The 21,966-nt window shown below is 46.4% G+C and overlaps 1 protein-coding gene across 2 annotated transcripts in view; it reads right to left on the bottom strand.

Annotated features, from left to right (window-relative positions):
* The window catches only part of LOC138449287 (zinc finger protein 282-like), a 685,501-nt gene that overhangs the window by 610,620 nt on the left and 52,915 nt on the right, over positions 1-21,966 (bottom strand). For both annotated transcript variants that reach the window (XM_069604758.1, XM_069604759.1), the window contains exon 2: positions 10,387-10,513. In XM_069604758.1, coding sequence (XP_069460859.1) covers positions 10,387-10,513 — 127 coding nt within the window. The remainder of the gene's footprint in view (positions 1-10,386; positions 10,514-21,966) is intronic.

Raw genomic sequence — 21,966 nt, 5'->3', positions numbered from 1 at the left:
AGATATACACTCCCTTAAAAGAATATTTAGACAAGTCTACAGTAAAAGCCCCACTTATTTTCAAACAGCGGGGAGCACTTAACGCAGATGGCACTCTAATAATTAGTTTTAAACGGGAGAGAAGAGCAGAGTATAATTTGAAACAGATCCCAACACTTTCACAAGAACACAACAAGAGAGGAAGGCAAAGTAAAACCTTGAAGTTAGAGTTCAGAAGGCCGGATCCACTCTAAGAGGATCAGAACGAAATGTATCCAAGGTCACATGGTTGAAGTGCACAAAAGTCTCGAAAAGGTTCAGAAAGAGTTGGACCAAAAGAAAGGGACCAGTTAGATGGTCAAGGCGGCCAGCCTAGTCCTGAAGGTTAAGGGATTATTATTATTACCTTGTAGCAATCTTTAGAAAGGGAGGCCTGGCGGACACGGTACCTTAAAGTGGTGAGAATACGCCAGCGGGGGCAGTTTTTCCTGGCAGCGGATGCAAGTCGGTGCTTTGTCCAGGGGAAGAGAAGATCTCGTCGGGAGGAAGACAGGAGTCCGTTGCACTGCCAGGGAAGAAACCAGCCGCGGGTTCTCAGGTCAAAAAGGAGCGGTCCTTTTATTCGCGATCCAGTGGTAAGTGGCTATCCGGTTGCCGGGGTGCTTGGCACGGGCAATTCGACCCCAAGACGTCCTGGGATGCGAGGAAAAGAAGGTAAACTGGTTGTGCCCACCAGTCAGGGGAAGAAGCCTCTCCAACCGGGAGATCTTCTCTGTCTTCGGGAAGTGGCGAGTCGGTTCCGCAGGGCTCCACCTGTGGTGTTGTCGTAGCAGGTCAGCTCAGCTTCTCCCTCGTCGGATTCTCAGGTCCTGTGACGACTTCTGAAGTTCCAGTCCCCAAAGCCCTGCTTTTATGCAGCACACCCCCATTCACTCAGCCTAGCTGTCAATCAAACATGCTAAGTGGTGAGTCGGCCGGCTCACCTCTTGGGCCAATCACACAAGAGTGCGACTTGAGTTACCAAGGTAACTCAGTCCAGGGTGCCTAAACCCCCTCCCGCGCCCTCTGTGGTACCCAGACAGTGTGTTACCACTTTTGGAGGATTCTGTGGAGAAGCCCGCCAAAAAGTGGAACAAAGGGCTTGACTTGGGTTGGAGTCACAGAAGAGAACACAAACGCCATTTTAGAATCGAGTCCTGGCAAAAAATGCCAACCGGCGAATTAATATTAAATAAATAAACCGGCGGTATGTTTGAGGCTATGAGAATTAAATAATTAAATTTGGTAGCCTCGAACAATGGGAAAATCCCATAGGGATATATTCGCGGTCGAATATAAAAAGTAGTATCCACTGCCACCAGCCAAAACTCGATCAGGGGGGACGGAGACGTGCCCCCTCGACTAACAGACCCCGGGGCAATCGAATTGCCCCGACCAGTACGTCCACAATATGTTGGTTTGTACTGGTTTCTGTTCATAATTTGGGACTAGTAAAGCCAATGGTGACTTTATATGCCCTGGGAGACAGTAGTGAGTCCCAGGGTATGGAGTCTATGGTGGGGTGTCACTATGACACCCCTGTGTCACTGCACGGAGGGTGCTGTGTAACACACATAGTAAAAACACATGAGACCCTATGGAGTAAAGGACCCCATAGCCCAGAAAACACATTAACAGTCAAATGAACACCATAAATCATGTCCAAGAGTGGGAGAAAAAGAGTCTCACTCTTGGCAGGAGAAAAAAACAAACTCCAGAAATCCAGCAAAGCTGCTGGGGGACTAATTAGGTTAGGAAATTCAGCCTAAACAGAGAATTCTCCCTAACACCAACAAAGGAAGTACTGAGGGCAGTACAGCTACAGCCCCAGCCACAGTTGCAGAAGCACTCATACGCAAACAATAAATGTCGGGTCTGGGGGGTCCTTGGACTCAGACCTGGCACCAGTTATTCCCAGTGCAAATGGCGACAAAGGAAATAAGGCACCAGGCAAACAAGCAACACAGAATTCAGTAGTGGGAAAGCTGAAACTGGGGAGCTGCGCAAGAGTTGCCCAAAGAAGACCCTCTTAATGGCTGGATGGAGACAAATCTGATTTTCTGCTATAAGGGGCTAACACATGGAAATAAAAATGCCTATAAAAGAGCATTGGTGAAAGCCCTGTCAGAAGTCTTGGGGGCATCGGACATTTCATTTAAACTGTTTCTATAAGAATCCTTTCAGACTGCATGTTTTGGAAAGGGTGCGTTGTCCGATTTAGTTTTGCAAATCTGAACCTCTGGCTTTGTATATTGAATTGTTGCGATGCATTAGCACTCAGGGAGATTGGAGTGTTTGAGGATATAAAGGCAAAGGTCTGTCATTTGCATGAGTCGTGGCATCCTGGTTAGACACACATTGGTGAAGGGCTGAGAATGGTGGCGAGTCATGGGGGGCCGATAGCTTAATGGAAGCATGGAGAGGAATGTTGACCCTAATAATTGACCTGACAAGAGCCAAACTAGAATCAAGACTGTATCAGGCCGAGTTTGGCCATTATCAACCTTCCAAGCAGGCCAAGGAGCAAATGTATGTGTGTGCTATTCAGGTTCCCCCTCTGAAGCAGCTTTGATGGCCCATTCTAGAAGGAACAGGGTGGCGGGTAGGGGCCAGGAGAGATGATGTTAAAGACACAAACTTTAAATAGGATGTGGGGGCCAATACCATTATAAGGGTGTCACCTGGCCACCGTACTCAGGCCATAACTGTTCACAGTATCACAGAGGAATGTGGTTTTCTTCTGCCAGCTGGGTGTGGGAGGGGGAAATAAAAAAAAACAACAGGGTGCACACAATAGCCAGCAGGTGTGGGAAGGAACCTGGGGAAAATATCTATGTTATCATGAAACATAGCTGAGTTTAAAACAAAAATAGCCGAACCGGCCATTGAGGATAGCTTAAAAAAGTAAGATATCCTGCTGCAGGAGACATGGCTAGAGGAGGATATAGTGCTAGATGGGTATAGGGTCTAACAAACAAAGGTGAAAAGAGGAAGAAAGGGAAGACTGTATGGAGTGTTGGCATCACTTTTTTAATAGCACCCTTAACTGCAAGTTAATAGATTTGGAGGGGTCGGCTGATACTCCACTACAGGTATTTGAACTTGAAACAACAGACGGCGCATCAGTATATGTAGCCAATGTCTATAATAGGGCACTTTATGTAAAGGCGCCAAATCCCCTGCCTGCAATACAAACAAGCCTTGAGGGTTTATGGACGAAACAGCACAGGAGCGAGGTTGTGTTGATAAGTGGGGGGGATTGGAACCTTAAATTGGGAAATGGACCCCCTGAGGGACTATCCAACCCTGAAGAAGACAGAGTGCAGAATATTCCTGCGCCAAGGATGTGGGTCTCTAGATCTTCTGCAAAAGGTCTGAAACACTGGCACTGGTTAGTCAAGGTGGGCATGAAATTGCTAAATGGCAGGATAGGTGATGATATCACAGGTCAAGTGACCTTTAGAAGTACTACAGGATGCTCAACAATTGATTATTTTATGGTGACAGCAAATCTGTAGAATCAGATAGTGGATTTTAGCCTACAGCCAGCCCTATTCAGCCATCACTATGGCCTGGATTTGGTGATCCAGGTAAAAGTAAAAGCAGCATGCAGGAACAGATTTAACCATTTGGAAGGGTTGACCTGCAGGACCATTGCTACCAAACGCCTGAGATGGGAGTTGGCAGATAATCCCTCGGTAGGGGATGAAATCCTGGACCTAAACACTCATATGTTGATGTTATTAGACGAGCCGGCTAAGCCAGAGTCAATCATCTCGAACTATGAGGACCTCACGAGCGATATAAACGGATGTTTTCTATTAAAAAGAGCACTGGGTAGGAAGAAAGGAGCCCTGAAAGGCTGGTTTGATCAGCCATGCTGGTCAGCAAGAATGGTGCTCTTTTCTTTACTGAAGGGTAAAGTTGCGCAGAGGGGTGAAATTATACGGACAAGATCCTCCTATAAAAGAGCTGTCGAAAAACAGAAATTACACATTTACATTAATGCTTGGGAATCACTGACGGTAGCCAGCTTGGAAAATAAATCTAAAAGGTTTTGGGCGGCAGTCAATAAAACCCCTGTATATTGGGTGCAAGTTGAGCCCGGACAGTGGCTGGGTTGCACATTTCTCAAATCTCTACAACAACACTGCCATGAACTCAGGAGCCCATGAGGAGATGGAAATGGACAGGCTCACGCTACTCGGGGGCAATATGCAGCGAGCATTGAGCAACAACTAAGTGAAATTTGACTATTCAGATGTAATAAAGGCTATTAAGATGTCAAAAAAAGGAAGAGTACCAGGCTCAGATGGAATTCCTGTATATTATTATCAAGATTTTATTGAGATTTGGGGCCTCATCCTAGCGGGTTTGTTCAATGCAATAATGGTCATTGTCCTGGTAGAATGGAAGAAAGCAATTATTGTCCCTCTATTTAAGAAAGGGAGCAGAGAGTCTCCTCAATCGTATCGCCCTATTTCACTGCTAAATTCAAGTTGTACAATTTTCGGCAGATGCCTTTTGAAGACATTAGAGGATTGGGTGTCAGCAAACACAATTGTATCCCCCAATCCAACTTGGATTCCGTCCTTCACTGGGCTCTTTTGACCAATCTCTAAATCTGATTATTGCACACTCACGGCATATAAAGAAAGAGCCAGTGTACCTTGCATTTATGGACCTCAGCACAGAACAGGCCAAAGTTATGGCAGGTGCTGAGGTCCTACGATTATCCAGCAGGGGTCTTGGAGCTCCTCATCTCCCTACAAAAGAACAATGTGGCATGTGTAAAATCAGGAGAAGAGGGTAATTGCAAGTCTTGGTTTAAGATTCACGCCAGGGTGCGTACTCGCCCCGATTTTATTCTCCCTGTACATCAACAAGAAGCACAAGGTTCTACTAGATTGTCACGCGGACGTCACAAAAATAGAGGGAATGCCATTGCCAGTCCTAGTCTATGTGGACGATTCCGTGCTTATAGCTCAGACCTCAAGAGCGTTGCAATGTCTGATTAACAGTTATGTAGCCTTTATGGGAGAATGAGACCTCCAGGTGAATTCTATAAAATCTGCAGTAATGTACTCTAGTCCATCCAGGAAGAAGGGGACATTTAGCACCATGTGGTGTGGGACGGATCCAATTCCTCAGGTCGACTCATTTGCCTACCTTGGAGTCTGTTACTATGAGGCATTTCCCCCCCCCCCCCCAGGCTCATTTTAAAAAAAAAACTTTGCAATATGAGGCAGTCATTGAGGGGCATTTTTCGGTTTATGGGGCAACACAGGCAGCAGCCACTGAAGATAGCTATTTATATGACTAGGACCAGAGGAATTGTAAAATATGGTGCTGCTATTTGGGGTAATGGGAACCAGAAAGAAATTCAACATGAAGAAAAGGCCTTTCTGAAAATGTTGTTGGCCCTACCACAGTCGACACCAAAATATGCGGTCCACAATGAACTTGGCCTGGGCTATTTTGTGGATGAAGTGACAAGAGAACCAATTTCATTGTGGCTCAGGGTTTTGGCAAATCCTAATGCTTCCCTGTCCCAGCATCTTATAAGAAAAATCTCCAAGCTTAATGGGGCGAATCAAATTAAACAAACATTACAGAACTAAAATTTGGAGAAGCACTTTGATATGTCAAGCCTATTGATTAGGGCAAGGAGTCGCGAAATGGGAAGAGAGTGACAGCCTGGATTTACAGCAAAAGAGAAATTTTAGAGACAGTAAAACCATCAAATTGACGTTTTATGTCATTATCCGCAAATTAAATAAAAGACTATTTGGTTTGGTCCCACAAGAAATCACAAAGAAGCCACATCACTAGGGTCCGTTTGAACTGTTTACCACTGGGGGAAATAGTAGCAATGAGAACGGGATTGAGTTTTTCTCCCCCAACTACGCTGAGCTAAGAAGGTGGTTGCTGGTCCCTGTTTTTTAGAGGGAAACATTTGACTCATTATCGTCCTGCGCTTCTCGTTCTGTTGAAAGCAGAAGCCCATCTGACAGCTTGGACACTGTTGATCAGTAGGGCATTGAAAATGCGCCAGAAGTCTATGCAGGACAAAGAGGCCTTTTTATTAACAAACTAAAGTACACCCTCTCTTCAAGTAGGTGGGTAGAGTTCAGGAGTTTTTAATGTTATTGTTCAAACTGAAGGGGGTGGGGGTGGTTGAATTTGAATTTTAATGTTTTAATGTATAGATTTTTATATGACTGTTTTTTTCTGTTTTGCAAAGGTAGCGGGCGCCCCTCTGTCGATAGAACAAGGCTTGATAACCTGTTCAGTGGTTATTAACCACTTGAGAGCTCGCAGCCACTGCTTTTTCTCACTGTGCCTTTCACAGATGGGAAATATCCATTTGCATATCAGTCTTTGTCCCGCCCAGGGGCAGTCCAGCACCGAAATGCAATAGCAATTCCAACCTGAACGAGAGTACCACCAGCAACCCCATACACGTGTTTCACCCTTGTTGGGGTTCATCAGTGAGGTGAAGCTGATGCCTCTCTAAGCACAGTGAGAGGGAGACCACGTCTGGTTGCCCCCAGGAGACCTAGGGTTACCAATCCCAGGTTCCTTGAAATTTGGTTTGCAAAGGTAGCGGGCGCCCCTCTCTCGATAGAACAAGGCTTGATAACCTGTTCAGTGGTTATTAACCACTTGAGAGCTCGCAGCCACTGCTTTTTCTCACTGTGCCTTTCACAGATGGGAAATATCCATTTGCATATCAGTCTTTGTCCCGCCCAGGGGCAGTCCAGCACCGAAATGCAATAGCAATTCCAACCTGAACGAGAGTACCACCAGCAACCCCATACACGTGTTTCACCCTTGTTGGGGGATCATCAGTGAGGTGAAGCTGATGCCTCTCTAAGCACAGTGAGAGGGAGACCACGTCTGGTTGCCCCCAGGAGACCTAGGGTTACCAATCCCAGGTTCCTTGAAATTTGGTTTGCAAAGGTAGCGGGTGCCCCCTCTCGATAGAACAAGGCTTGATAACCTGTTCAGTGGTTATTTGTACACTTGAGAGCTCGCAGCCACTGCTTTTTCTCACTGTGCCTTTCACAGATGGGAAATATCCATTTGCATATCAGTCTTTGTCCCGCCCAGGGGCAGTCCAGCACCGAAATGCAATAGCAATTCCAACCTGAACAAGAGTACCACCAGCAACCCCATAAACGTGTTTCACCCTTGTTGGGGATCATCAGTGAGGTGAAGCTGATGCCTCTCTAAGCACAGTGAGAGGGAGACCACGTCTGGTTGCCCCCAGGAGACCTAGGGTTACCAATCCCAGGTTCCTTGAAATTTGGTTTGCAAAGGTAGCGGGCGCCCCTCTCTCGATAGAACAAGGCTTGATAACCTGTTCAGTGGTTATTAACCACTTGAGAGCTCGCAGCCACTGCTTTTTCTCACTGTGCCTTTCACAGATGGGAAATATCCATTTGCATATCAGTCTTTGTCCCACCCAGGGGCAGTCCAGCACCGAAATGCAATAGCAATTCCAACCTGAACGAGAGTACCACCAGCAACCCCATACATGTGTTTCACCCTTGTTGGGGATCATCAGTGAGGTGAAGCTGATGCCTCTCTAAGCACAGTGAGAGGGAGACCACGTCTGGTTGCCCCCAGGAGACCTAGGGTTACCAATCCCAGGTTCCTTGAAATTTGGTTTGCAAAGGTAGCGGGCGCCCCTCTCTCGATAGAACAAGGCTTGATAACCTGTTCAGTGGTTATTAACCACTTGAGAGCTCGCAGCCACTGCTTTTTCTCACTGTGCCTTTCACAGATGGGAAATATCCATTTGCATATCAGTCTTTGTCCCGCCCAGGGGCAGTCCAGCACCGAAATGCAATAGCAATTCCAACCTGAACGAGAGTACCACCAGCAACCCCATACACGTGTTTCACCCTTGTTGGGGATCATCAGTGAGGTGAAGCTGATGCCTCTCTAAGCACAGTGAGAGGGAGACCATGTCTGGTTGCCCCCAGAAGACCTAGGGTTACCAATCCCAGGTTCCTTGAAATTTGGTTTGCAAAGGTAGCGGCCGCCCCTCTCTCGATAGAACAAGGCTTGATAACCTGTTCAGTGGTTATTAACCACTTGAGAGCTTGCAGCCACTGCTTTTTCTCACTGTGCCTTTCACAGATGGGAAATATCCATTTGCATATCAGTCTTTGTCCCGCCCAGGGGCAGTCCAGCATCGAAATGCAATAGCAATTCCAACCTGAACAAGAGTACCACCAGCAACCCCATACACGTGTTTCACCCTTGTTGGGGATCATCAGTGAGGTGAAGCTGATGCCTCTCTAAGCACAGTGAGAGGGAGACCACGTCTGGTTGCCCCCAGGAGACCTAGGGTTACCAATCCCAGGTTCCTTGAAATTTGGTTTGCAAAGGTAGCGGGCGCCCCTCTCTCGATAGAACAAGGCTTGATAACCTGTTCAGTGGTTATTAACCACTTGAGAGCTCGCAGCCACAACTTTTTCTCACTGTGCATTTCACAGATGGGAAATATCCATTTGCATATCAGTCTTTGTCCCGCCCAGGGGCAGTCCAGCACCGAAATGCAAGAGCAATTCCAACCTGAACGAGAGTACCACCAGCAACCCCATACACGTGTTTCACCCTTGTTGGGGATCATCAGTGAGGTGAAGCTGATGCCTCTCTAAGCACAGTGAGAGGGAGACCACGTCTGGTTGCCCCCAGGAGACCTAGGGTGAGAATAGCTAGGCCTCGTAATTACCCTAAGAAGGGGGTCAGGAATACTGAAACACTGACTGATAGAGGGTGAGAATATCTAGGCCTGGGCAACAAGGACAGCATGTTTGCGTATGCCTTATTTATGGGAACAATTCATAACATGACTTTATTGGGCAAATGTCACTACCAGTCTACTGAAGTTTGGAGTCATAAATCATAAACATAACACTAGAACAAAATTGCATATTATGACACTAAGGGCCTGATTCACAGAAGTGTTTTATAATGGTGCAATCCCATAGGAAAATGCTCTGTGAATCAGGCCCTAAGTGGTAAATAATTTATTTCAAAAAGTCTAAGTCAAATCTTTCAATTACATCAGAGAATCTTGAACATGAATCTGCCAGAGTAACCATGTATTGTTACTTTTTTTCTGATAAATGTATATACTTTAGTAACAGAATGATCTTCTTTACTGTGTTTCAACAATAAATATCAACATGATTGCACAAATAAGCTGACCATGTAACCCTTAAGCATGCTCATTATTTGATAAAGTTAACAAGCAATTATCAGACAATCGCAAAAGATGAGAGAAATCAACACACATAACATAACCTTACAGTAAATATGTATTGATTAATGCATATCATTTAAAGAAAAACATGTTTCTTTGTAACTTGAGATGTCCTTTTTATAATAAATTGCTACTTTCTCATATTTCAAGGTTGGTCTGAGCAACAATTGTGCATCCTGTCAACAATTAGCTTTTAGATTTATAGATTTCCGTCAGGTGAACTTTGTACAACCCTAGGCAAAACTTGAAGGGGAAGCAGAAACAATTGTTTGATAAAGAAGAATCAGAAGGTGCGGTCTATACATTTTTAAACCAAGTTGTAGACCTACTCTGCCCAAGGTTCTGCACAAATGTGGGTTAGTCTAGAGCTGTCCCAGAAGCAGACAGTACCCAGCAGGTCAAGCCAGTGCATTCCAACAGGTGAGACTAATCATCCTCTCATTTAATATGTCCAGAGGATGTAAGAGTCGTATTAATTACTGTGGTGGAAAAATTAGTATTACTCACAGAAAGACACAACTTTTGTCCATCAGTAATACCAGCAGACATCATACCCATCACTTATGTTAACATACGTTCCAGCATTTTATAGCTTAGTCCCCCATAATCTCTAAAAATATTTGAATTGCACAAATTGAAATGCAAGTGCAGATCTCAGTGACCATAGAGTAAAGTTTCAAATTGTTCAGTTTCAGTTCAGAACTTTCCAATTAGGACACTTGCAAGTGCTCTCCCATATCCCACAAGTAATCTTGCCATGTTTTAAACATTTGTGCAAATGATGTGAGAATACAATTCACCGTAAACAGTGTACCTATTAACAGCAATGAAAACAAGTGAAAAGGAGGAGCTGCCTCCCTCTCAAGTTGCCAACTATTCACGTTATTGTTCCCCTGCTCTCACAACATGCTCAATCCCTCATTGCTAGGTTGTATTTCCCTGTGCCTCTAAAAACAAGATCACCCTTCTGAACCCTCCTTCTCAACACATACCCTGTAACCCTTGAACTTTTCGTCCCCTCCCGACAGAAAAGTGTCAATACCTATGCACGTTTTAGCCTTATCACAAGAGACATAGGGTAACTTCACCTAAGGATAGCAAGGTTTGGTGGATGTCCTTCATCACATTCTTGAGCAGATCCTTCTGCCAGTGGTGAAAAAGCTTCCACTCCACTTCAGAGAAACAGGCAGCTATGTCATGGAATGTTACCGGTGCCTGGAAGAGCAAAGTTCAAAGCATATCATTAGAAAGATATAATGTGATATAAAGATATAATCGTCTTTAGTTCAGAAGCAGTCCGGAAAAAAATGATTGTAGCCACATCACTCAAACAAACTCACACCCTACCTATCCAATGCTCCTCCTCCTTTATTGTGGCTGCTGCATCTTTATGCCACCCATCCTTACCTAAAACAACTCTGGCAAGTGGTGGTCGTTATTAACAGCACAATTATTCAAACCTAATTTGGCCGACATTCATTATCTGAAGGCTGTTAAAACTATTCCTGGGGCTTGGATGCTCTGGACATGTACTTGAAGTGGCTCAATGAGGTAGTGCTTACTGCTCATTCTGTGTGACTCGTAGGCCACAGCTATGAATCACTGCAGGCCTAGTTATCCCTTTGTTTGTCTGAGGTTGATAAATAATGTCTCATTAAAGGGAGTAACAAACAACCAGTAATTACTGTGAAAACCCAGAGGGTGTTTCACTGCTAGACCCCAGGATCCCTTACTCAGGCGACCAGGGCACGACCATCGCCTTTGGATCCAGACCCTGGGGGTGGACAAGTGTTGGAGAATCACCTGGGGGAGTGGTCCTCGGGGAGTGGGGGAGGAATGCCCAATGGCGAGACGTGGTATCCCCCCTTTCCAAATACCCCTGTCCATCCCATTTTATAGGATAGTCCAACTTCCCACATCCCCCTGCCCCTTTCCTATACAAACACTGAGTCGAGGAAGAGGACGTCTGAGGCTAAAAGGAGTACCAACCATGTAATACATTGGACATGTCTCACTAATAAGATCAGGCATGGTCAGGCACGGTCAGGCACTTGATCTTAACTACATACACCTGATACCTATTAGCTCTCCCCACATGGTTAAAAGGTGGAACACTGAGACACACTCAGAGCAAGGCGATGCACGAGAAGGAGTAGTTCTCCCAGGGTGATGGCGAACCAGGCGGAGCAGAGCGACAGGACAAGGGACGGAACCGAGGTACGGAGACACCATGCACACCCCGGCGAGAGATTGTTACCTCCGAAGGGCCTTGAAGGTTGCGCAAGGAAGCTCAGCCAGAGAGAAGAGACAAACCTCTTTTGTGTTTTAAGGATACCGGCAGAGTTGGGGAGTTGCAATGGCTGTTGTGCCATCAGCCTGGACTTCAGGATCAAAGCGGCAAAAGAATTAACAGAGCCGGGGAGTTGATGAAAGCAATGAAAGTCTGGTTTGTGCTAAATGTAACTTGATGGTAACAGTATCCGACAAATGAAGGAAGCGCGTGAGCCGATAAGACGCGAAAGAAAGTAAACCATTGTAAAGAACTGTAAATTAAAGATACAAAGTAAAAGATCACTTCGGCGAAATAAGATTGCCCAATCGAAAGTCTCTGTATTATTCCTTTCCTCTCCTTCCCCCAGAAGGTCACTGTCTCTCGAGCACTGGTTCTCTCTAAGCTAGACTATTGCAACAGCCTCCTTCTAGATCTGCCTGCTTCCACTCTACGCCCTCTGCAACCCATCCAGAACAGGACTGGAAGACTTGTCCTTGGCCTCAAGCCCAGGGATCGTATCTCTCCAGGACTGAAATCTCTGCACTGGCTCCCGGTGGCTGCGAGGACTAAGTTCAAAACCCTCTGCATCGTCCACAAGGCCTTCTGGGGTCTGGGGCCTCAATACCTTCAACTCTCTCTTCCTAGATACCTTCCCTCCCGAGCTCTTCGCTCATCCGCCTCCAACTCCCTCAGGGTCAGTCGCTTCTCCAAGCAACGAGTTGGTGGCAGATCTCTCTCTTCGGCTGGGGCCTCCCTCTGGAACAGCCTCCCTGCCTCCCTGAAACTTGAGGAGAACCACCTGCGGTTCCGGAAGCACCTGAAAACCCTCCTCTTTGCTTCTGCTTTCTCTCCCCCTCTCCCCTGCTAATGTCCTGGCTGTTACTGAAACTGCACTGGTTACCTGGCCACCCATCTTATCTTGGGCCCTAGCCTTGCCAGTTGCATGCCTGCACTGCCACCCTGGCAACCCTTGCACCTGTGGACTGTTTTCTGTATCCCGACAGTCCCCCCACTAGCACTTATTTTCTGCACTCACCCTGCACTTGCCACCTGCTGGCCGTTTATTTATCTTGTTGTTCTATTATCCCATGCACTGTACTTTCCCCCCTCCCCCATCCTTTGCACTTGCGTGATCTGAATGACACTTGGCCTAGTAAGATCATTGTCTGTCTTCCCTCTGTTCCCCCTCCCTTGCCTCGTCGCGGTTTGAAACACTTGTGTATAGGCGCGTTATAAATGCCACATCATATCTTATCATATCATATCTGTGAAATGTCTGATGCCGTAGAAGCAGCGTGAAGAAAAAGAAACAGATATGCAAGATTTGAACTGTTGCTGGGTTTGATCCAGGTAGAGGGAAACCTGAATGTGAGAGATATCTTTGAAATAAGTGATGTGCTTGAAAGAAGATCTACCAAGAGGCCTTGGTGTAGGAGAGAAAAAGTGACGTTTGAGTTAAGAAGGTTGAAGTGGTCATGCAGCGGTAAGAGCAAAAGCCTTGCAGTTTCGAAAGTCTTCGACAACGGAAGTAAAGTGAAAGGAGGCTTGAGCCCTACGGAGGGAAGCCTATGAAGGTCTGATTGAAACTTGGGGAAGGGAACCCACACAAATTGTGATTGAAAGGTTTTAGCCTGGCAGAGGGAAACCTGTACTGAATTGTGGTAACCAGAAGGAAACACATTTTTGATGAACTGTATTACAAGCTAAAAGGTGACCTGGGCTGGAGTGAGAGAAAGCCGAGGGGTCCAGTTGATAAACTAGTGACTCTTCGTGGAAGGCCAAGTGGGCCCTGGTACACAAAACAAACTGCATCCTTGTGTCCGAAGCTAGAGTGTGTCGCAAGGTCCAAGTGTGCCACCTTACCCCATGCTACAAAAAACATTTATTTAGCCATACTGACATTTCTTTTGAACACTGATTTTTCTTTTTGTATTACACATTCCCTTTACACGTTTATTGTATTATAAAGAGGTTAGGCATTGGGTTTATTAGTATAGGCCATTTTATTTTGACTAAGGACTGACTAGGACTGTATTATCTTTTTGTTTCATTGTCGAGAATACTCCCATCTTAGTTGTAGGGCAAGATAGGGGTTTTCCAACCACTTTTAAACCATCAATAAAGGTTTTTAAAAACTTGCAGCTCTTGTGTCAGTGTCTACTTGGGATACCATGCCACATTACTGTCCTTTGAAACATAATGTAAGGTAAAGAGATCTAGAGTAGCGCAATGTCTGCCATGTTAGCAGTCACCTGACACAAAATATCAGGAATGCTAAAAACTGTCACAGCAGGGGCTAATTAGTCTTCTAACTGTATTTAAAAATAGTCTTTTTCATAGCATTAGATGAAGGTGGGCATTTATGATACAGAATGCATCAGGCACCATTTCTCGTGGGACAAAGTTATTTTGATGTACATCCATTTTCATTACTAAACAGATTGTTCTGCGAGGCTCACTTATTTTATGACACAGATAGGAAATACAAATTCTACTGGGAGCTGCATTGAGTATTTAATTTGATTATTCTATTAGTTCCACTTATTACACTTCAGGTGCATACAAGGTGGGACCGCCAACAGAGGAGAAACCAGCCTGGAAAAGAGAAGGGAAGCTGGCCTGTGCGAGGGAGAAACCCACCCAGGAGGGAGCTGCTGAGGAGGGTCCTGCATGGAGGACAGGATGATGGCTGCCGCAAAGGAGAGACTGTGACGTCCGGGCCCGAACGGGCCATGAGAGGGTCGAGATCGCTACAGTCTCCTTTGCCTGGTGCCCCCATCTAGACCTGTGGGGCAAAAAGGGCACAGAAGACTCCCAAGTACTGCAGGCCACTGGTAGCGCCCGCGAGTGAAGAGTGGAGCTACGAGCAACATGCAGCAAAGTTTTAAGAAGTGGACGCGGACCCGAAGAACACCCGAAGAAAGAGGACGCCCGAAGGAGCGGCTGAGTACCGGTGAGTGAAATAGAGGGAACACTCATACCGGGGTGCTCCTGGGGGTATAGAACTGGGCATATGGAAATGCTGAATGAACTGAGAAGTGTAACAATTGATGATGATCCCAAAATAAGGGGTTTTGGACATCGAGCAAGCTATGAACTTGAATGTGAAGCAAGTATTATTGAACACCGAATGAAAGGAAAGTTCTGATGAGCCTGTGAAGGAAGTGAAATTAAGTGTGAAAAATAAGTAATTAACATTTACGAAATAAACGGTTTTGAACCGTGTGAAAAAGTAAGTGATGAACAGTTAAAGGCAAATGAGGAATCTTGATGAAAAGTGAAAAGCAAGTAATGAGCAAGGGTTCGAAATTGAGGGGAGCAGGGAGCTATTTAGCTCCTGCTTGTAGCATATTAGAGCCTAGTTAGCTTGAAAACAAAATCTACCACCAGCCACTTTTTGCTCCTCTGGCCAACTGGTCCCTTCCAAATGTAAATGTGACATTAACTTTGATTATTTGAGAATGTTAATAAAGAAGAATTAGAACACAACTAATACACATTCAGACACAATGGTTTATGCAAAATGAACAAAAAGTTAAAGGAGCATCTCTGGTAGCTCCTGGTTCCCCTGCGGTAGTTCCTGCCTGCAGGCTGATGCCCCACACCCAAGAGCTGGCTTCATCTCCTGCTCATCAAATCTTAATTTTGAACCCTGTGTGCACTTATGAATATTGCGAAAGCAAGGTGGTGAACGAGTCCATCTCTTCAACACTAACCATAAACTGTTTTGGGATTGGCATATGCACCATTACTTCCCATTTGCTCTATCCAAACATATAACAGTGTACAGAGTATGCCCTATGTTAGGGAGAATTCTCTGTTTAGGCTGAATTTCCCTACCTAGTGAGTCCCCCAGCAGCTTTGCTGGATTTCTGGGGTTTCTTTTTTTCTCCTGCCAAGAGTGGGACTCTTTTACCCTCACTCTTGGACATGTTGAAGTGTGTTTTCTTGGTTAAACCTTGTGTTGAATGGGCTATGGGGTCTTTTACTCCATAGGGCCTCATGTATTTTTGTGATGTGGGTTACACAGCACCCTCTGTGCCGTGACCCAGGGGTGTCCTAGGGACTCCCCAACATAGACTCCATGCCCTGGGACTGACTACTGTCTCCCAGGGCATGTAAAGTCACCAAAGACTTTGCTAGTCTTGAATCCTGAACAGAACCAGTACAAACCATCATATTGTGGACGTACTGGCTGGGGCAATTCGATTGCCCCAGGGTCTGTTAGTCGAGGGGGCACGTCTCCGTCCCCCCTGATCGAGTTTTGGCTGGTGGCAGTGGAAACTACGTTTTATATTCAACCGCGAATATTTTCCTATGGGATTTCCCATTGTTTTAGGCTAACACATTTAATTATTTATTTACGGTAGCTTTAAACATACCGCCGGTTTATATATTTATTATTATGACTCCGGTTGGGACTTTTTGCCAAAACTTGATTCTAAAATGGCGTTGGCGTTCGCCTCTGTAACTCTGACCCAAAGTGGAGCCCTTTGTTCCACTTTTGGCGGGCTTCTCCACAGAAGCCCTCCAAAGTGGTCCCACTCTGTCTGGGGTACTTAGGAGGGGTGGAGGGGGATTTAGGCACCCTGGACTGAGTTACCTTGGTAACTCAAGTCGCACTCCGTCCTGATTGGCCCAAGTGGTGAGCCGGCCGGCTCACCACTTAGCATGTTTGAGTGACAGCTAGGCTGGGTGAATGGGGGTTTGCTGCATAAAAGCAGGGCTTTGGGGACTGGAACTTGAGAAGTCGCCACAGGACCAAGAATCCGACGAGGGAAGAGCTGAGCCGACCTGCTTCGACGACACCACCCGGTGGAGCCCTGCTGAACCGTCTCACCACTTTTCCCGACGACCGAGGAGAACTCTTAACGGAGTGGCTCCTTCCCTTGACTGGTGGGGACAACCAGTTTTCGCCTTCTTTTCGCTTCTCGAGGTATCTCGTGGCCGCCTTGCCAGTGCCAAGCACCCCGGCAACCGGAACCCCACCACTTTTACCCCAACCACGAAAGTCGGTACAACCCTTTGACCGGAGGACTCCGCGGCTGGTTTCTTCCCGGGCAGTGCAACGACCTTCTTCTTCTGCTCTTCTGCGAGAACTTCTTCTCCCCTGACCGACGTCGAGCCTTGCTGCCACTGCCTGGAACAACTGCCACCGCTGGAGGATCCTTTCCGCTTAAGGTACCGTGTTCCGCCTGGCTTCCCTTGCCACCGACTGTACGGGGTAGATTTAGCCCCCGGCTTTCGAACCTGGGAGTGCCTGGAATACCCTGGCTAAACTTCTAAGCCACTCTAAACTCTTTCTAACTCCTTGCAAGACTTTGAATCCCTAATAACAGTGTGATCTTGGGCACATTTTCGCTCCGGCTACTCTAAGAGTGGGCCCTGCCTAGTGACTTTTGCTCACCTGTGACTTTGTGCTTCTTTGAGCCTATTGCAAGTGTTCTGGACCTTAGAGTGGTGTGTTTAACCCATTTCTGTTTCTTTTTATCCCTTCCTTAAACCTACTAGAGTGTCATCTAACGTTAAGCGCTCACCTCTGTTTTAATTATGTGGAGTTAACTTAGAGTTGTCTAGATAGGAGTAAGGGTTGAAACTGCTTTCATTATAACTGTGTTTTAAGTGTTTTTACTATACTTTGCTAGAGTGTTTTCAACTTATGTGTTCTTAAAAAAATAAATAACTATATACTTTTGAAACCAAGCTCTGGTCAGTGTTTGCTTGTGCTATTGTGTCTGAGTACATATTGTGTATACTTTGCATACTGCCTAACTCTTCTTGAGGGAAGTCTGACTGCTCAGCCACAGCTACCAGGTAAATCTGGGTGGTGCGGACTGCTACCAAGTGGGTTTACTGCTATACCTGTAGTCTTAAATCTTTTGCAGTGTTCCCCAAGGGAACTGCACAGGTTTCTGCCTAACACTGGTGTACAGCGATGGGATCTGTATTGAGTATACATTTTATTGTGCTTTAGATACCTTAGTGCAACTAACCACAAAGCTTAGCACTGTAAAAGTAATCCTCTAACATGTCAGTTATAGAAAGCTATAGTCAAGAGTCCCTTGCAGCCAAAACTGCTGATTGTTTAAGAGTGCTCTGTAAACATAAGAATCTCCTGACTAAGGGCAAGAAAATGGAGCTGATTGAAAGATTGTTAGCTAACCAAAGCCTGGGTGATGGTTCAGAGGACCCTACCACTCCAGTAACTGTAGATGACAGTATTGAAATTAACATGGAGCAAAATGTTGATGATTCTGAGGAAGAGTCAGAAGAGGAGGGTGAGGCTGTTGTGACTGTCCCCCCTAGGCCTCTGCCTGCTCTACCTGCTGTACCTACTGGACCTTTACCAGGTCCCACATTTAGTCCTCAATACTTTGAACTGGAGAAAATGAAACTAGAATTGGAGTATAAGAAACTTAATGCTCAAACTGACAAAGAACTAAGGCTAAGGGAAATGGAGCTCAAGTATGACTTAGAAATGAAGAAATTATCTGTTGAGAATGCTTCTCTCTCTGGCTCCTCTAGAAGTTCCAGTCCTAAAAGACCCCGGATGCCTAAAGAATCGGTTGGTATGTATGAGCCTAAGTTGGATGTGTTGGATTGGTTGTCTCTGTTTGAATATAATCATGGGCTCCAGAACATCACAGGAAATGACTTACTCACCTGGTTGTTCTCTAGGCTTCCCCCTGTTGCAACTGATGTGGTAATGGAGATAGGGGAGGAGGATAGGAAGGACTATGAATGTGTGAAACTAGCTTTGATAGCTAGGTTTGGGAAGACCCCTTCCCAGTATCTTAAGAGGTTTAGGAGCCTCAAAAAGCATGATGGTACCCCTTGGGCTACCTGGGTGAGTGAATGTTTGAAAAACTTAGAGGGATGGATTAAGGGTTACAAGGTGAACACTTATGAGGGGATGAGAAATCTCTTTATGTTGGAGTCAATTTATGATGCCTGCTCTCCTGAGCTCAGACAGCACTTGGCTGATTCACAGGAATTAGATCCTAGGAAACTAGCTAAGGCTGCTGACTTGTGGGTTGCCAACAGGGCCACTCACAAGGATTCTGGGGTAACTCAGAAGAAGGATGGGGAGAAACAGCCTAAAAAGGACTCCAAAGAGAATTCTAATACCTCCCATACCCAAGAGGGCCACAAACAACCAAATAACCAGGGTAAGCCCCAGGGTAAACCGAATCAGGCTAGTGTACCTTCTGGCCACAAGCCAGAAGGAGGTCAGAACAAGCCACCCTTCCAGAGAGCATTTGGACAATGCTATGTCTGTCAGGGTACTGACCATATCAAAGGAGATCCCAAGTGCAAGGGTAAACCTGCAGGGATAAGCACAGTCTCCTTAGCCTTCACTCCTGAGGATGAAGTACAAATGGCTAGTGCCCACTTTGAACTCTTTGCTGAAGAACCCTTGGGTCTTCAAGCAACTGTAAACTTAGAGCCTATGGGTCTAGTTAGTCCCCAGAATAAGGTTGTGTATAACTCCCTACCTGTTAACTCTAAGGTGTATTATGTGGACAGTGTTCTTGTCAATGGCCAGGATACTCCTGCCAGGAGAGACACTGGGGCCAGCAGAACAGTAGTGGATGAAAGCTTCTTTCAACCTGAGGATGTGGCCAAAGCACCCAAAGGTCCCACTAAGATGTCTGGAGGCCCTGTCCAAATGGTTCCTATTCTACCAGCCCTCATTCAATGTAACAACATGACAGTAAGGATCCCTGTCAGTGTTCAGGCTGAGGTACCTGGGAAGGTCCTGTTAGGGAATGACCTAAGAACTCTAGGAGTAGTGTCACATACCCCCAGGCCTCCCAGTATGGAGAAGCAGAACTTAACCAAATTGGCTAGAAAGGCTACCTTGAAGGACCCTTCTAAGCCTGTGGGACCCTCTACTGAGAACCCCACTACAAGCCCTGGTTTTAGTAAGTTGACCTCTAGCCCAGGCACATTTCAGGATAGTATGCTAGGAACATGGGCGCCCCAACCAAGCTCCATCATTGTTCCCCTAGTCTCAGAGTCTCTGACTCCCCCTGCTTCTGAGGAAGAGGTGGATAGACCAACTAGGCCCCTATCTGGACCTGAGAGAACTGGTAGTTCTCAGTGCTGGTGGAAAACCAGAAAAGAAAAGTCTAAGGCCAAAAACCTTCAGACTGTTGGACCTTCTACTGAAGACCCCAACTCAAATCCTAATATTAGGGGGGAAACTCCTAAAATAGGTAAGGGTAGATCTAAGAGGAAGGGGAAGCAGGTACATTGCCTAACCCCAACCCCTCCAACCAAGAGGCCTAAGACCCAACCTGCTCCCACAAGAGAGGTGGTGAGGAACCTTGGAGGCCCCTCTAGATCTAAGGGAATCCTTTATAAGGACCCCTTCAAAAAGCCTAACATAGGTTCAGAAGTTGTACCAACTTCTGAGGGACTGGTCAACCAGATCCCCTATAACAAAAAGACTGATGTTCCTCAAAGGGTTTGTAGGTCCTTTAGCTTGCAAAAGAAAACCTTTGAGTTCTCCCTTAAGCATAGGTCAAGGTGTCACCATCAAAATGCTGATGGACTCTCTAGGATGTATATCATCGACTAGAGGTATGAGGTTCATCCAGGAGTGGATTAAATCCTCCTGTCCCTTAGTCTGGGGGGGGCGAGTGTTAGGGAGAATTCTCTGTTTAGGCTGAATTTCCCTACCTAGTGAGTCCCCCAGCAGCTTTGCTGGATTTCTGGGGTTTCTTTTTTTCTCCTGCCAAGAGTGGGACTCTTTTACCCTCACTCTTGGACATGTTGAAGTGTGTTTTCTTGGTTAAACCTTGTGTTGAATGGGCTATGGGGTCTTTTACTCCATAGGGCCTCATGTATTTTTGTGATGTGGGTTACACAGCACCCTCTGTGCCGTGACCCAGGGGTGTCCTAGGGACTCCCCAACATAGACTCCATACCCTGGGACTGACTACTGTCTCCCAGGGCATGTAAAGTCACCAAAGACTTTGCTAGTCTTGAATCCTGAACAGAACCAGTACAAACCATCATATTGTGGACGTACTGGCTGGGGCAATTCGATTGCCCCAGGGTCTGTTAGTCGAGGGGGCACGTCTCCGTCCCCCCTGATCGAGTTTTGGCTGGTGGCAGTGGAAACTACGTTTTATATTCAACCGCGAATATTTTCCTATGGGATTTCCCATTGTTTTAGGCTAACACATTTAATTATTTATTTACGGTAGCCTTAAACATACCGCCGGTTTATATATTTATTATTATGACTCCGGTTGGGACTTTTTGCCAAAACTTGATTCTAAAATGGCGTTGGCGTTCGCCTCTGTAACTCTGACCCAAAGTGGAGCCCTTTGTTCCACTTTTGGCGGGCTTCTCCACAGAAGCCCTCCAAAGTGGTGCCACTCTGTCTGGGGTACTTAGGAGGGGTGGAGGGGGATTTAGGCACCCTGGACTGAGTTACCTTGGTAACTCAAGTCGCACTCCGTCCTGATTGGCCCAAGTGGTGAGCCGGCCGGCTCACCACTTAGCATGTTTGAGTGACAGCTAGGCTGGGTGAATGGGGGTTTGCTGCATAAAAGCAGGGCTTTGGGGACTGGAACTTGAGAAGTCGCCACAGGACCAAGAATCCGACGAGGGAAGAGCTGAGCCGACCTGCTTCGACGACACCACCCGGTGGAGTCCTGCTGAACCGTCTCACCACTTTTCCCGACGACCGAGGAGAACTCTTAACGGAGTGGCTCCTTCCCTTGACTGGTGGGGACAACCAGTTTTCGCCTTCTTTTCGCTTCTCGAGGTATCTCGTGGCCGCCTTGCCAGTGCCAAGCACCCCGGCAACCGGAACCCCACCACTTTTACCCCAACCACGAAAGTCGGTACAACCCTTTGACCGGAGGACTCCGCGGCTGGTTTCTTCCCGGGCAGTGCAACGACCTTCTTCTTCTGCTCTTCTGCGAGAACTTCTTCTCCCCTGACCGACGTCGAGCCTTGCTGCCACTGCCTGGAACAACTGCCACCGCTGGAGGATCCTTTCCGCTTAAGGTACCGTGTTCCGCCTGGCTTCCCTTGCCACCGACTGTACGGGGTAGATTTAGCCCCCGGCTTTCGAACCTGGGAGTGCCTGGAATACCCTGGCTAAACTTCTAAGCCACTCTAAACTCTTTCTAACTCCTTGCAAGACTTTGAATCCCTAATAACAGTGTGATCTTGGGCACATTTTCGCTCCGGCTACTCTAAGAGTGGGCCCTGCCTAGTGACTTTTGCTCACCTGTGACTTTGTGCTTCTTTGAGCCTATTGCAAGTGTTCTGGACCTTAGAGTGGTGTGTTTAACCCATTTCTGTTTCTTTTTATCCCTTCCTTAAACCTACTAGAGTGTCATCTAACGTTAAGCGCTCACCTCTGTTTTAATTA

This window comes from Ambystoma mexicanum, chromosome 1p, assembly GCF_040938575.1.
Source record: "Ambystoma mexicanum isolate Mex_15411 chromosome 1p, UKY_AmexF1_1, whole genome shotgun sequence".
NCBI classification, from domain to species: Eukaryota; Metazoa; Chordata; class Amphibia; order Caudata; family Ambystomatidae; genus Ambystoma; species Ambystoma mexicanum.
Note: the sequence above shows the minus strand (reverse complement) of the source record. Positions and strands in the feature narration are given on the sequence as shown.